Raw genomic sequence first — 14,637 nt, forward strand, 5'->3', positions numbered from 1 at the left:
ATTGTTCGTGTGCCAATCACAGCAGAAAAAAGGACTTTAAATGCATTGCCTCAGGAATTCATTACTGACATCAACATGCTTATGTTACTGATCCATAAACATTCTGTACAGCTTTTCTTTACATTGGTGCTTTAGAGTAGCCAATACACAAATACTGAATCTTCATCTTTCTCCTCACCTACAATAAGGAAGCATAACAGAGTTAGTGTGGACACCTGGAGGCCTTATCCATCTCAAACTGACCTTCCACCGACAGCTCTTCCTCGAGTACGTAAGTATCAAAGACGTCGTCTTCTGGTGGAAAGCCTTTTTAAGTGCAGAATGTAAGCAGCTATTTATAACGACATGCATCACCTCTGAGAGCTAACTTACTCTTCTCTAAATAGAAAAATCACATAAAAACTATTTTTATTTAAAAAAAATCAAGATGAAAAATTTGGAGAGGAGACAGCTCTTTATTAAATTACTAAAAAGACCGGTTCAGTAGGTAAATCTCTGATATAAGCCTAAAAGTCAAAAAAATACTTTGGTAATTTGAAATATCTACTATGTGAGAAGAATTAATTGCAACTACATTCAGTTTTAAATAACTATGGTCTGCCCCAACCCCTTTCTTGTATACATACACAGAACCCAGGTTGCAAAGGGATTCCCAGAAGGGACATGGCCAAGTTAAACACTTGTTGTGAACCAGAGCAGTGTTTTGGAACACGTTTCACACAACAGTTGATACCCGTACCACCAACATATTCAGATAAAGCTTTAGTCACGTAAAACTCCAGAGGACTGGCATTTGCTAGAAAAACTAGCTGCTGGATCTGGTGTGGGACAACAGGGCAGAGCATAAGCTGAATTTGAAAACAAAACAAGTTCTTACCCTCATGCCAAGCACCAAAAAGCCAATCTCCTCCATCAGCGGGTACTTGCTGACCTGCTGCTGTATCTTCTCAGCTGAAGCATACGGATCGTAACTTTTCTGACCTATTTTTACATCCATTATGCAAGGCTTATTAAACTTACGGGTCACATCTTCCAGTTTTAGATACGTATCTGTTAAAAAGACAAGACTTTCATAAACAGTGGGTCAAAGCAAAGTAATTATATAATTTCTGCTGAGCTTCTGTGGAGGAAGGAAATAGTTTAAGGCTTAACGACACGTGAGCGCTTTAAGAGTCAAATTTGTCTCTGAACACAGAATAAATCATGGTCATTGACACCCACAAATTCTGTTTGCTTTAAATTTGAAATGCCTTATTGTTTAGAAAATTGTATACAATTCATGTGTGCTAACCTAGCGCTCAAATTCAAATTATTGCCCAGATGAAACTAACGAGTACCTTTTATTAAGCCATTAATGTACTTCAAATAGCATTAATAAGCACATGCAAATGCAGGGTACTCCATGGCTGGTTTTGCAATGGGGATGGTGTTTTCCTTCTCTGTGTGAAAGAGCTAGAATTAACATGGCAAGTTTTCTTTGTGTCATTTTAAAAATGAAACTAACACTTCAGAGTCCTACCCTACACGGGCTGAAATACATCTCATTTTTTCTTCTTTTTATCCCACTCCCCTCTGCGCTCATTTCTCATGGGACACCTTTTGGGGAAAACACTCCCCAAATCCCAGGCTGCCTTTCATCCACTTCCAAACGTCCCTTTGGGAGGGTGAGCGGACCAAAAAGCCCTTGGAGTGCCTGAAGATGTAAAGGAATATCTAAAACCTGCTCAAACTGGTTTATGCTTTTCTCCAGTGCAGGTAAGAGACTATCTATCTTCCAACACGATCTACAGCACCGATTGTCAGAACACAACAAGAAAACAACCTTCAGGAACCACTTGACTCGCAGACAACTCTGTGTGGAGGAAGCTTGCACAGATCTCCAGCCCTCGCCAGGGCACGATATGCACCAAGACAACACACAGCATTAACACACGTCTCATTCTTCACATCAGCTTCTGCAAATCCACCCGTTATCAGCCACAAACTTCACACTAAAGTTTGTTTGTCTTTCAAGTACAGCCTATTCCACAAGTGTTATTTCTTTGGCTTTAGTGCAGTCTGAATACACACAAATATTATTCCCCATTCCTGCAAGTATAATCTAAAATGGGATTGCCAAAGAAAGCAAGAACAGTTCAAGTTTAAAGACAGCAGAGGGATTAAGTGCCTTGTTTTGACAGCTGTACACACAGGTAACAAAACTAGCTGGAGCCAAGATAAAGGGAACGAGCAATATTCCATTTCCACTTTAAGTAGAAACACTTAAGGATAAGAAACGAAAGGGACTTTTATTACTTTAATAAGTCCTACTTAGAGCTTCAATTTTTACACCACCATGATTGAATATCCCAATCCCCCAAAGTACATATGTATGAATCTGAGAAATAGGTTTGATTTAATACTTAGATGCCTGCTTTATGTATGAATGGGACTAAGCATATTGCTAATGTAAGGTCAGTCTCAGGAAAGCATGTCAAAGCAATACACTATTTTAAAATATCCAATCTCCTACTAACTCCCTGTCTCAGCTTACAGTACTTTTCAGTGGCCTGTGGGCTACAGAATCAATCTAGCTACAGCAAAAAAAGTTTCCTTATAGACTACCTCACCCATAAACCAGGTTTGTTAACTACAACTGCAGGGATTCCCGGCTAAAATAACTCACACTTAACTTTGAGAAGCCACAGGCAGTAAACATACTCGGTATTTGCTCACTAGATATCCCCTACGGAGAAGCAGGACAAACACCTTACCAGGAAGCGTGTTCTGTATCACCTGAACTGCATGTGCCACTTCTTCTAGTCAACGTTTTTATACACAGGTCTAATTCAGTCAGATATAAGCACAGCTTTTACGGGGCTTTGGGGAACCACTACTGAATCCAGGGGAGTCCATATAACCTGTTAGCTGTTATTAAAACAAAAATTGTAAAAACCTAAGTGTCACCCTTCACACTTTTCCTTTTTGCATATTATGGAAATCACTGTAATCGGTAAGATTCATGTCATTACTCTAAAACAACCCAGAAAACAACTACGAAATGAAATTCAAGGTTTTCAGCACTTAGGCACCTCCGGACTCAAACTGTTACAAATATAAAATGATACAAATTGCAAGTTACCACAAATCACATGAATTGTTTAGATGCAATGTTTTTATCAACCTTAAAATAGAACTGTATATAAAGTAGTGTAAAACATCTATTTCCATAACGCAACGCAAAGGGAACCCATAAAATAACTATCTTCAAAAGCAGACCTGGAATCTCCCAAAACCCTGCGTACTTCCCTTCAGACCACAAGCAGGCAAGATAGTTGTGCTCCTTCCATCAAAGGCATTTGTAGAGCACCCATGGTTCTCCACTCTCCTCTACTCCACTGATCCAAATCCTTCTTTTTAAGCATATGGCACCAACATTCAGCACCTCCAAAATATTTAAAAGTTCTAAATATCTGTCACTTTTTAATTCCCCATCCATTTCAGACCTGTTAAGCTAGAATACCTCCCTTACTGACCTCCTAAAAATGTAACCATTACTATTTTTAAAAAATGAAGCATTAAAATAACTTAAGAGCTGACACTAACTCTGGGAAATACTAATTACTTGGCAAAGCCCGTGAATTATCCAGAAATGACTTGTCTCTCTCACACTTTCTGGAATTATTATTTAAGTCTTCATCATTAGCTAACTGCTAGCTCGGAGTTAAGACTACGTTACATCTGTTCAAGGTACATCCCCACTCTCAAAAAGCTTGCTGGCCTTGCGGGGAAAGCAATGCCACCACAGCCAAAGCATTATACCAAGTTATTCTTCCTCATTATAGCTTCAGAAAAAATGCATCAAGCGTTTACGCTTCGTTTTTTTCCTGGCACTGTTTGGTTCTTACTTGCATTGTGTTCAAGATCTATGGTCTACTGAAACAGACCCCAAAACCACTGCATCAGAACATACCATGACTTTCAACAGTCACCCCTACAATATCTTGAAGCATTAAGACTAAGGCAAACAAAGTAAGTTTCAGATTCAGCCATCAGCAGGCATCACTGTTCTACCTTTTCAAGTCAGATCTTTGAGGATCCAACCCCAATTGTCCTTCTCAAGGTCATCAACAAGGCTGCAGCCAAGCCTACATCACTAGAGCACTCTCCTCCTTGTTTTGTTAAACAAAAAACTGCTGATTTTTCAAGCAGTTCAGATTTTCTAGGTTATTATGTAGCACACTGCTAACCCCCAGCGTGCTTCTGGAAATCATGCATTCACCATCTAAACCCAGGTTAAATTAAAATCCCCTGCAGAGAAAAGAATTCATAAGGATTTTTGTATCTTAGCTTTGGTAGATAATCCCGACTATGTATTTCAAGGATTTAAACACATCATTCCTCAGAGGCTTGCCCTCCCCCTTGCTATTTTTCAGTGGAAGGGAAGGAGGCAGGAAGATGTGGCTTGACATATTATTACCATATTTTACTACAGTGCCAAAGGAGACAAACTGAAAGACCACCAAAATTCAGCAAGTATGCATGGCATAAACCGCTGCAGACTTCAGCACGTACATGCTGATGCATTTCAGGCCTCACTGGAATCAGAAGTGACAAAATAACTTGAGGCATCTGACTTCTTCTCATAACTTACAAAACATCTCTCAAAACATATGAATAAGCAGGGAAAAGCCTCAGTTGCTCCTAGCAACAAGGGAAGAAAAGAAAGGTTTGAAGCAGGCTTATATTTATCTACCCTGTTCTCAGTTTAGGCAACAAAAATTAGAGCACAGTATGAAATGAGCAGCAGTAAAGTTGCTTAAAAAAAATATGCAGGGGCAACAAGTAGGCAGCAAACCCCAGAACTCTCAGCAGGAGATATAAAAAGCTTAACATAGCTCCTACGTCTTTATAACAACTTTACCACTTCTTTATTAATAAACTCCAAATGCCCACAATGCCAGCGAACCCAAAGTTCAAACCCCAGGATAACAACTATGATGCTACACATACAAGACACCATTCACCAAAGAGCCCTCCTTCTTCCTCATCTCATAAATAATGAAACAAGGACACCAATGGCCATGCCCTCTCTGCCCTGGCAAACCAGGCAAGCCGCTGTTCCTCCACACAAATGCTCTGAAGAAATATATATCGTTCAGAACATGGAGCAAGCACAGTTTGGTAACGGGTAAGATTGTTTAATTTAATTTTTGGTTTTTAGAAGTCACCTATGCCCAATTTAGCAACAATACGGAATCATTTGGTTCACAACTCGGAGGTGGTCTGGAGCTGTCCCCCCCAGCGTCTGTAGAGCAGAGACTGCCAAAGGAAAGGTCAGATTCCAATGTCAAGACTGCAAAAACCTATAAATACATTCTCAATCTACATTTAAGAACTAGTTACCTCTCTCACAGCTAGATTCCCTCATCTCATGTCACTGGGACACACCGCAGCAGCTAAGCATATTGTTCAATCTTTTGAACCAGAGCTTAATCCACAGCTAATTTGGGGGGACCAGTAACAAACCCATCCCTTTGCAAATACCCGCTAAACAGATGGCTTCCAAGGATGGCTACCTCCTTAGCTTGGGCATATCCAGCATGCGTGTGTTCTGGTAAGCTCCATCATCTCTGATGTATTTGATTTCTATCAAGACTACACAAAACTCATTAAAACTACAGATAACAGAGTTGGCAATGGAGTGTTTTGTTTGAACCCCTGCCAGACCTTTCTATGAAAAGAGCTTCTGATAGTGCACAGTCATTTCCAGAACCAAACCAAACAAAATCAAAAGTTACTCTTCCTTTAAACAGTTATTCCTACCAGCTATGTCTGGACTACTGGTGGAGACCTGCCAAAATTCAGCCCCATGGTGCACAGTGCTAGTGAATTCCCCAAGTAAACTAGGGATGTGTTGAATTACTGAATCTTGGCTAGACCACATATTTTTACATCTTAAGATCCTACTGTGAATGGAAAAAATTGATTTGCAATTTGGAGGGGACATTAAGTGAGCTCCATGACACACATAAAATTATGAGGGAAGGAAAAAGATAGCTCTGGTACAGCTATTTGAGTTAGTGCCAAATACGAAAGTGTGAAGGCAAATCTGAGCCAAGAAAGTGCTGGGTACTACCACAATCCTCCCTGCATTTCTTTTAACAGAGTTTAGACAGCATCTTTGGATGCCGTCTTACTACTCTCTTTGGAAAACAAGTCTATCAAGTGACAGCATAAGCAAAAGATAAGTTATATTAAAGAAGCACAGCATCTAGTTCTGGTGCCCATGTATTTAAATAGACCCGACAGCATCCTTTTGTTTCTGTATGTTCCAGAAGCTCCACTTCCCCAGTGTGAATAAGAAAAGTCCCCAGAAGAAAAACCAGTTTCTGTTTTAAATACATGGATAATATCCATTTTCTCTTGAAGAGACAATCTTCCAATTGTCCTTCTTCCTGACTCCTAACATGTTATACAAACACACAGTTAAGATACCAGAGCTTTGTTCCATTCAAACCAGTAACAGAGGATGACAAGCAGAGCTCCCCAGCAAGGTGCCTCCTGAAGTAACTGCTTTGTATGGCACGGCATGGTGATGGGATCCAGCCTCTGGAGATCCAACAGCAGATTCCACTTTGAACGCCTCCCCTTTGGCCCCAACCTATCCATTTTTCCTTCCTTACACACTCACACAGCTCCTGTCTCCTGCTCTGACGACCTGACCAGACATAAATGTGCAACCAGCCCACTCCTCCGACATGACCCAGACCAGCACAGCAGCTCTGGGGCAATATGCATCAGGTCCAGCTGCTCAGGAAACGTTTGCCCTACAAACAGCCATGCCCCATCTCCCCTGGGAGGAAGACCCCAAAGACCTAATCCAGCCAGAGGACTGCAAACTAGAACCTGATGTTAGAGGGAACATTAGTGGGTCACAAAACAAAACCAAACAAGCCCTACTGAGCTCACAACAGTCAAAAATCAGTCTCCAGAAGATTTTTCCAAGAGGTTTGGGTTAACAGATAAAATCAGAACAGTACCGTTTGGTGCAGTAGGTGGTGACCAGACACCAAAGTATTTTGGCAGATATTCCCGCAGCTCCAGAAGAACGCTGTCGCAACAGTCAGAGTCATAAACCTGAAATAAATTAGGGAGGGGTGGAGAGATCGTCAGTTTAAAATGTTCATTTTATGCTTCCAATTGTCCCATAATTATAATTTCTTACAGTTTTCATATGTTTAAGTTTTCTACTTTACATTTAAAAGACATACAAGATGATAATTATCACAGTCCAACAGAAATGAACGGTATCCTTTCTTTCAAATTTTAAAGTGGAAAAGATGAATCAACTCTAACTAAGAATAATATATGGCTTAACTGGAATAAAAATCTAAACTTGTTAGCATCGAAGCCTGTTTAGCGAAATGGGTGTTCTCCCATTCTGCACCCAAGACTGTATAGGATTACTACGCTGTATCGTATATCCAAAGCTTTTTAAGTTATAGCAGGTAAAGCACACAAGCTCAGGCTGGGTAGTATTTCCTCATCTCCTCCAAACCAACTCATCCTGTAACTACATTACACAGACAATGCACAATTCAAATATATTCCTTTTCATTTGCTTTAACACTTTCAATGTTTTTTTTTCTATTTCTGCCAGTAAAAGAAGAACAGGTTGGGAACAGCAGCTGGCTCATCTTCCTGAAGGAGTAATTCTTTGCAGAGTTAAAATGAAGCCTTGGACACTATCTGCTACGGAATCGTGTGACTGTCCCAGTTTGCAGGGCTGCTGTTAGGAGGGTTTCAAACCCATTCCCTTGACCAGAGCCCCCTCACCTCACCTGAAGATCTAGTTACAGACATAGGGGATCGCCTACAGCACAGTTCACAGAATCACAGAATCAACGAGGTTGGAAGAGCCCTCTGGGATCATAGAGTCCAACTGTTGCCCTGACACCACCATGGCAACTAGACCAGGGCACTAAGTGCCATGTCCAGGCTTTTTTTAAACACCTCCAGAGATGGTGACTCCACCACCTCCCTGGGCAGCCCCTTCCAATGGCTAATGACCCTTGCTGAGAAGAAATGCTTCCTAATGTCCAACCTGACCCTCCCCTGGCGAAGCTTGAGGCTGTGTCCTCTTGTCCTGTCGCTCATTGCCTGGGAGAAGAGGCCGACTCCCACTTCACTACAACCTCCCTTCAGGTAGTTGTAGACTGCACTAAGGTCACCTCTGAGCCTCCTCTTCTCCAGGCTAAACAACCCGAGCTCCCTCAGCCGTTCCTCATAGGTCAGACCCTCCAGACCCTTCACCAGCTTGGTCGCCTTCCTCTGGACTCGCTCCAACACCTCAACATCTTTCTTGAAGTGCAGGGCCCAACGTGGTTTGCAGACTGAAAGATCTATACCCACACAAGTACAAGTTATAATCATTATTATTGCATTTAGGAACCATCTCTTCCTAATCCCCTCACAAGCTAACAATTCTGCTCTCCCTTCAGCACGCGATGCACAGGAGCGCAGTCAGAGCCCGCTGCAAAGTAGGAAGCAATGCACAAAATTATTTAAGGTGTTAACAGAGCTCTGCAGAGCTGGCTCAGCTCACTGCTTCGAGATCCACATTTAACCACGGTGGGAGAATATCTTGCAATGGAAGCTACAAAGGGTAGGTATCGCAAAATACCTCTCTTTAGAGTTGTAATATCAATACATCTAGGGAGCAAAAAACCCCAGACCTGAAGTCCAGCTACTATTTTAGAGCATCAGGGCAAGCCTCGGCTATGATCCCTGATGCCGTGTAACTCTAGACAGAGCCTCCTGCAGCAGCAGAATGTTAAAATTAGTCAATGTGGGTTTGTGCTAAATTTAGGTTTCACGGCAGAAACCTCAAACTGGGCAAAGTCAAATCACCAGTGTGCTTCAAACGCACGGTGTTGTTCCGTAGCCCTCTAGACACATCTAATACAGGGCTCTCCCGGGCTTGTACCAGCCACAATTCTGACACCGTTACGCCAGCGCCGTTATGGGGCAGTGACTGAGAAGGTGACGCAACCAAATCCACACCGACTTTACGCTAGAGCATTTAATGCGACCCATTCCTTCAATTAATTTATGGTATAAGCCCCATTTTAAAGATCCTAAGGAGGGGGCTGAATCCTCAAAGCTCAAACCACACAGATACAAGCACAGTGTGATGCAAAACGCTGACATCCACCTACCGCCGCACCCTCTACCACTACTCTTGCTATCTTAAGCATACCAGAGTCGCTGGGTGTGTTATCTTACAAGTCACAGTGTCACATCACAGGGCGCTGAGCTCTTTTCACATGTCCTGGTTTGACAGGCTGGCATCCCCTCTGAGGACTACAGGTAATTGTAGGCCTATTTTTCCTCCGTGTTAACACGAGCTGGTATGCTGATAGCCCTGTGCTCTAAGACAAAAAACCTTGCTTGTCCCTGGAATCAGTGGCTGCTGCTTATTTTTATTTATGCAACATTTCTTTGCTGAGCCTCAGATGTTGCCAGCAGAAGACAGTGCTTTCCCCAGAAGACTGCAGTGTGGCTTGATCTTATTAGCTTAAGGAAAAAAGAGAAGTTAAGGGTGGGAGAGGAGAGAAGAGAGAGAGAAGGATTAGCACCACGCAGATGCTGAGGCACAGACCCGTCCACTGGTACCTTTTATAAGAGTTCACTGTGTCCCACCATACAGACAGCTGTTTCTGGGCCAGGACTCCAAGCACCGACTGGTGGAATTACTTCGTGCTGTGGGTATTTTCAGACAAGTAGTACAAACCCAATTTTTGTTCACTGTGGTGGTTTATTATCATAGCACCTCATAGCCATGCCAGGGAATTGCATTGCACCCAGCACAAACACTCTCTTCCCAGGGGAATTTAAGCAGATCTGAGAGGCAGCGACCATCACGCACTATCACAGCCTTTACAGGGGAGCAAGTGTATATATTTAGGACAGGACAAAGAGGAGAGAGACGGAAGCAAGCAGTGCAGCAGACAAGGAGGAGAAACACTGAATGCAACTGAAAAAACAGGCAAGCATAAGAACTCATTTGCTTAATTTAATGGCAAAAAGATTCTGAGAAAATGACATGTCAGGAGACCACTTCCATTTTTTACAGACAGTACTCTTGCTTTGACTTACTTGCTAAGTTTAATCACCTAATATTGGTGATTAAAAAGTAACTATGAGCGTGCTCCTGTGTATTTGAAATAGTAGGATACAATAAAGATCTTCAGATAGTTTATAATGGGGTGTAATAATCAAGGCCAGATGGGGAAAAGAGCTCCAGGAGTGATATCTTCCAAGTAGTCTATCCTTTAATACTCTGGCATAAGACATTTTAAATGGAGACAAAACTCACAGTAATGCGTTGTTCAGTATCATTACTTCAGCATAACACAACTAAGTGCATTACTTCTGTCTCAAGAAGTTATCTTGCTCCTAGAAACAGTAATAAACTCGCCTCCTAAGTTTGACATAACATATACAAAGCACTTATTTGACCTTAATATAGACCTCGATCTCAGCCTGTAATGTATTTGCATGTCAAAGAAGAACAAGCACTCAGTTAATAAAGATCAGAGGAAGTCATTTGGTGTGGGCAAAGCAACAAAACCAGACATTTCAGAGCTATGCTCATCCCTACGCAGGAGAGAACCGCTTCTGCTCATCAGAGAGGGGCCTCAAACAGCCCCCATGCCACGGGCACTTATTATCATTTCCTACAACCTGAGAGCAAGCTACACATTTAGATGTCATTCAGAATGCCAAATATAAACTTATGCATGACCAAAACCATCCCTAAAATTACACAGGAACGAAACCATGCACCTCATGCCCCAAAAGGTATCGCTACTGATACTGCTGGAAAACTCATGGAAGAGACAGGTTAGCACTTACCCCAGAACACCCTGTAGAAATAAACCATTTTGTTTTTACTTATATCAGCAATACCGCAATTTCATTTCACACATCTGAGCTTTTTTTTTTTAATGTAACAGGTCCATTTCTCCAGCATACACTGACAAATATGTTATTTCTGCTTTACTGGTAACTGTACATAACATCTTCATCCAACAAATCAAGAACTGCAAAACAACTGAGTGTCAGCTCAGCCAGGGGAGGTATCCAATCCACATATCACAGGCTACATTCTTCCGATAGCACAAACTGGAGACACAAAATGTAATAACTGTTGGGCTTAAAAGCAAGTAAACAGGATGCTGACGCTTGGAGGGATCACAACACGACCATTACAAATTACAGCAACTAACTCACAGGAAGAATATGCCCCAGATTTGTCCTGTGGCAGCTCAGAAAGGCTAATAGACACCATGAAGTCATAATTTCCAGTTACTCAAGACTTTTTAATTCTGAGGCAAATTTACCATCCCTTAGCTTTTAATCCAAAGTACACGCTGTTTGTTTTGGTAAGTCTGATCCAAACAGAGTCATCTGTTTTTGAATGCAAACAGGGGCTGCTTGGGAGAATGGGAATGTGCTTTTCCTTATTTAAAGCAGCATGACATTCATTTTTTTTTGTTTTCTAAAGACTAACTAATCACATAAATGACAGAGGGAGGGTAAAACAAATGTTTAAATTTCACTAGGAAGCTAGTTCTGGCAGTACAGACCCCTCTTCTATTGTCCTGATGAAAAAAAAAACCACTTTGACAGAAACTTAGACTAAAGAGAATCTTCTAAAGCACATAAAAGAGTTGATTTAAAGAATATATATTTTAAATCTGCATGTATTTCAAGGCGATTTGAGGAGGAAACTTTAAATGCCAGAGTAGGCATGTCAGTCTGAAGCATCTCCTTTTGCTGCCAGCTATCATAAACTGTCCTTAAAGGCAGCAGCACTACAGCTTGCAGAGACTCGGGATACACAACCAGCTGCCAAGAGCAAGCAGAGAGTTCAGTTTCCAGGGTGTTTTTTGGGGGGTTCTTGAGGGGCAGGGAGCAGTTAGTAAGTCAAACGCTCAAATGAGCAAATGCAAGATTTACAGATGATAGTGCAACCTTAATTCTGTCTCCCAGTGTGCACGCATGATATTACAGACTTTAATTACCTGAGCGCACACTGCATTTCCCTCCGGACTCCTACATCACCCAGTTACACCAGGCAAGTACAAGGGCCAAAAAAATTGAGGTTGGAACAGCAGCTGTGATTTTAGCAATTCATAACTGCTTGGCTTTGCAACTCAGACAGCCCTTGCTTCTTTTACAAAATAGTACCATCATGTTTTGACTTGTGAGCAACCGCAGTATTTGTTTCCATAAATATGACTGGAACTGAGCCAGCTCTGCTTATATTCAAAGTCTCTGACACCAGAGTAATTCCAAAAGTTAAAGATTTGTGAATGCTCTTATACTAAATGCTATTATACTGAATCACTTCTTTTACTATCCAACATATAGCTGTACTATACATGAGATTGTAATCATTATTCTCACTGAAGATACCTACAGAAAGACAAAAAAATACACTTAAAACAAATCAGGATACATTCCCACGATCTGAGCACATAAATGGATTTTCAAATAAGAATGGCACACGCTTGTGAGTGCCATATCCTTCTTCCAGGAGTCAGGGAAAGAAAAAATTATAGCAAGGAGTTAGCCATCTTACCTTCCAAAAAATGAAGGCTGTGAAAATAAGCTTCAAAAATCTCCCAAAGAGATACTTATTTGGTCATGTTTATCAGCCAGTCATTCTCTAACAATGCCAAAAAAACAGCAGGTCTTATTTTATCCACTTCCACGTGTTTTATATAGTCAAATTTAGGCTGACTCCAGCAAGATTTGCAGCCTCAGGCATGGAATCATCTTTACAAGAGGCAAAGCAAACCCTGACCCATTTCTGAGGATGTGGCAGAGCTTCAAAACTTCAGCAGACAGAAGAAGAAACCCAAAGGCAGCTGTCAGGCACAGCCACCAGCAGCAATGCTGAACAAACCCCACGGTGGAGCCGGGAGTGAAGAGCCGCGGACATCATACAGAATCACACAGAATCAACCAGGTTGGAAGAGCCCTCTGGGATCATCGAGTCCAACCATTGCCCTGACACCACCATGGCAACTAGACCAGGGCACTAAGTGCCATGTCCAGGCTTTTCTTAAGCACATCCAGAGATGGTGACTCCACCACCTCCCCGGGCAGCCCCTTCCAATGTCTAATGACCCTTGCTGAGAAGAAATGCTTCCTAATGTCCAACCTGAACATCCCCTGGCAAAGCTTGAGGCTGTGTCCTCTTGTCCTATCGCTAGCTGCCCGGGAGAAGAGGCCGACTCCCACTTCACTACAACCTCCCGGCACTTGTTCTTGTTGAACCTCAACAAGTTGCAAGTTGCTCCGAAACGATCAGAGGTAAGTCAGGTAAGAGACAGATCATCCAGTCCCTCTTTCTTTCCAACAACCACTTGCAAACTCCCATCTCATCTCTCATCCCACAAGATTCCTGAGCAACTAAAGATTAACAACAAAGCAAGTTTACATTATTTTACCCACACACCTCTACAACTGCTGCAAGCCACCCAGCTGAGCACGGAGCAGGGTAGTGGGCATCAGGGCCTTCTTGGTCAAAATTGTAAAACCAGAGATCACGTTTCATCACAAACCTCTTGCCACAGAGCGGAGCTTCCTCTTGCCCTTCAGTCTCTCCTAGGTTCACAACTCGCTCGCGCAATCAGATGTTACGTTCAGCTTCAGTTGCATAGGAGCTGGAGACTTCAATGAACTTGTGAGCTCTTTGAAGTCAAAGATAATTCTTCTTGCAGGATGTGCAACAAAGCCTGATCCCTCAGGCACCACAATCCCACTCATCTTTTTCTTTAAAAAAAATAAGCTCTTACAGAAGATACCCAGGACAGTGTGATTGTATTTACATAAACAGCACAAACACCTGTTAAGCAGCCTCCTAAGTAGGTTACAAGACTCTTAGGTGAATATAGTCCAAAAGTACATGGCAAATTGCACAGCAAGGTCTCTACTCCAGAATCTATGTTCCTTTGGTTCAGTTATGCCAACGTGCACGTACGACAGACTGGAGCAGAGTTCACATTAGGTACTCTCCACTAGAGGCCAAAATAAAGAGAACATAGCCTAAAAAAATGGTTAAGACAGAATCACAGAATCAACCAGGTTGGAAGAGCCCTCTGGGATCATCGAGTCCAACCATTGCCCTGACACCACCATGGCAACTACACCATGGCACTAAGTGCCATGTCCAGGCTTTTCTTAAACACATCCAGAGATGGTGACTCCACCACCTCCCTGGGCAGCCCCTTCCAATGGCTAATGACCCTTGCTGAGAAGAAATGCTTCCTAATGTCCAACCTGAACCTCCCCTGGCGAAGCTTGAGGCTGTGTCCTCTTGTCCTATTGCTAGTTGCCTTTGTCATCTGATAAGGAAGTTTCAATTTTAACACACTAAATACTACTTCTCCCATTCTCACTTACTCTTACTCTTCCTTCTTATTTGACAACGCTTCCCATTCACCCAACAGAGCTGTAGTGACGCTGTCCTGAAGTTACCCACTGCTAAATCTCAAGCTACCAGCAGCCAGAGAGATCCAGCAAATTTCAAGGCACAAAGTCAAGTCGCTTTGCCAATTCGTACCTCCCTTGAAGAAGGAT

General features: G+C 42.2%; 1 protein-coding gene across 2 annotated transcripts in view; it reads right to left on the reverse strand.

Moving 5' to 3' along the window:
• Positions 1-14,637, reverse strand: part of IPMK (inositol polyphosphate multikinase) — a 44,715-nt gene that overhangs the window by 14,805 nt on the left and 15,273 nt on the right. For both annotated transcript variants that reach the window (XR_011049575.1, XM_068416649.1), the window contains exons 3-4: positions 7,023-7,119; positions 878-1,050 (exon numbers count right to left, since the gene is read on the reverse strand). Coding sequence is in view for 1 of the 2 variants with exons in the window: in XM_068416649.1 (XP_068272750.1) it covers positions 878-1,050; positions 7,023-7,119 (270 nt within the window). In the remaining variant the exon portion in view is untranslated. The remainder of the gene's footprint in view (positions 1-877; positions 1,051-7,022; positions 7,120-14,637) is intronic.

This window comes from Nyctibius grandis, chromosome 20, assembly GCF_013368605.1.
Source record: "Nyctibius grandis isolate bNycGra1 chromosome 20, bNycGra1.pri, whole genome shotgun sequence".
Lineage (NCBI taxonomy): Eukaryota > Metazoa > Chordata > Aves > Nyctibiiformes > Nyctibiidae > Nyctibius > Nyctibius grandis.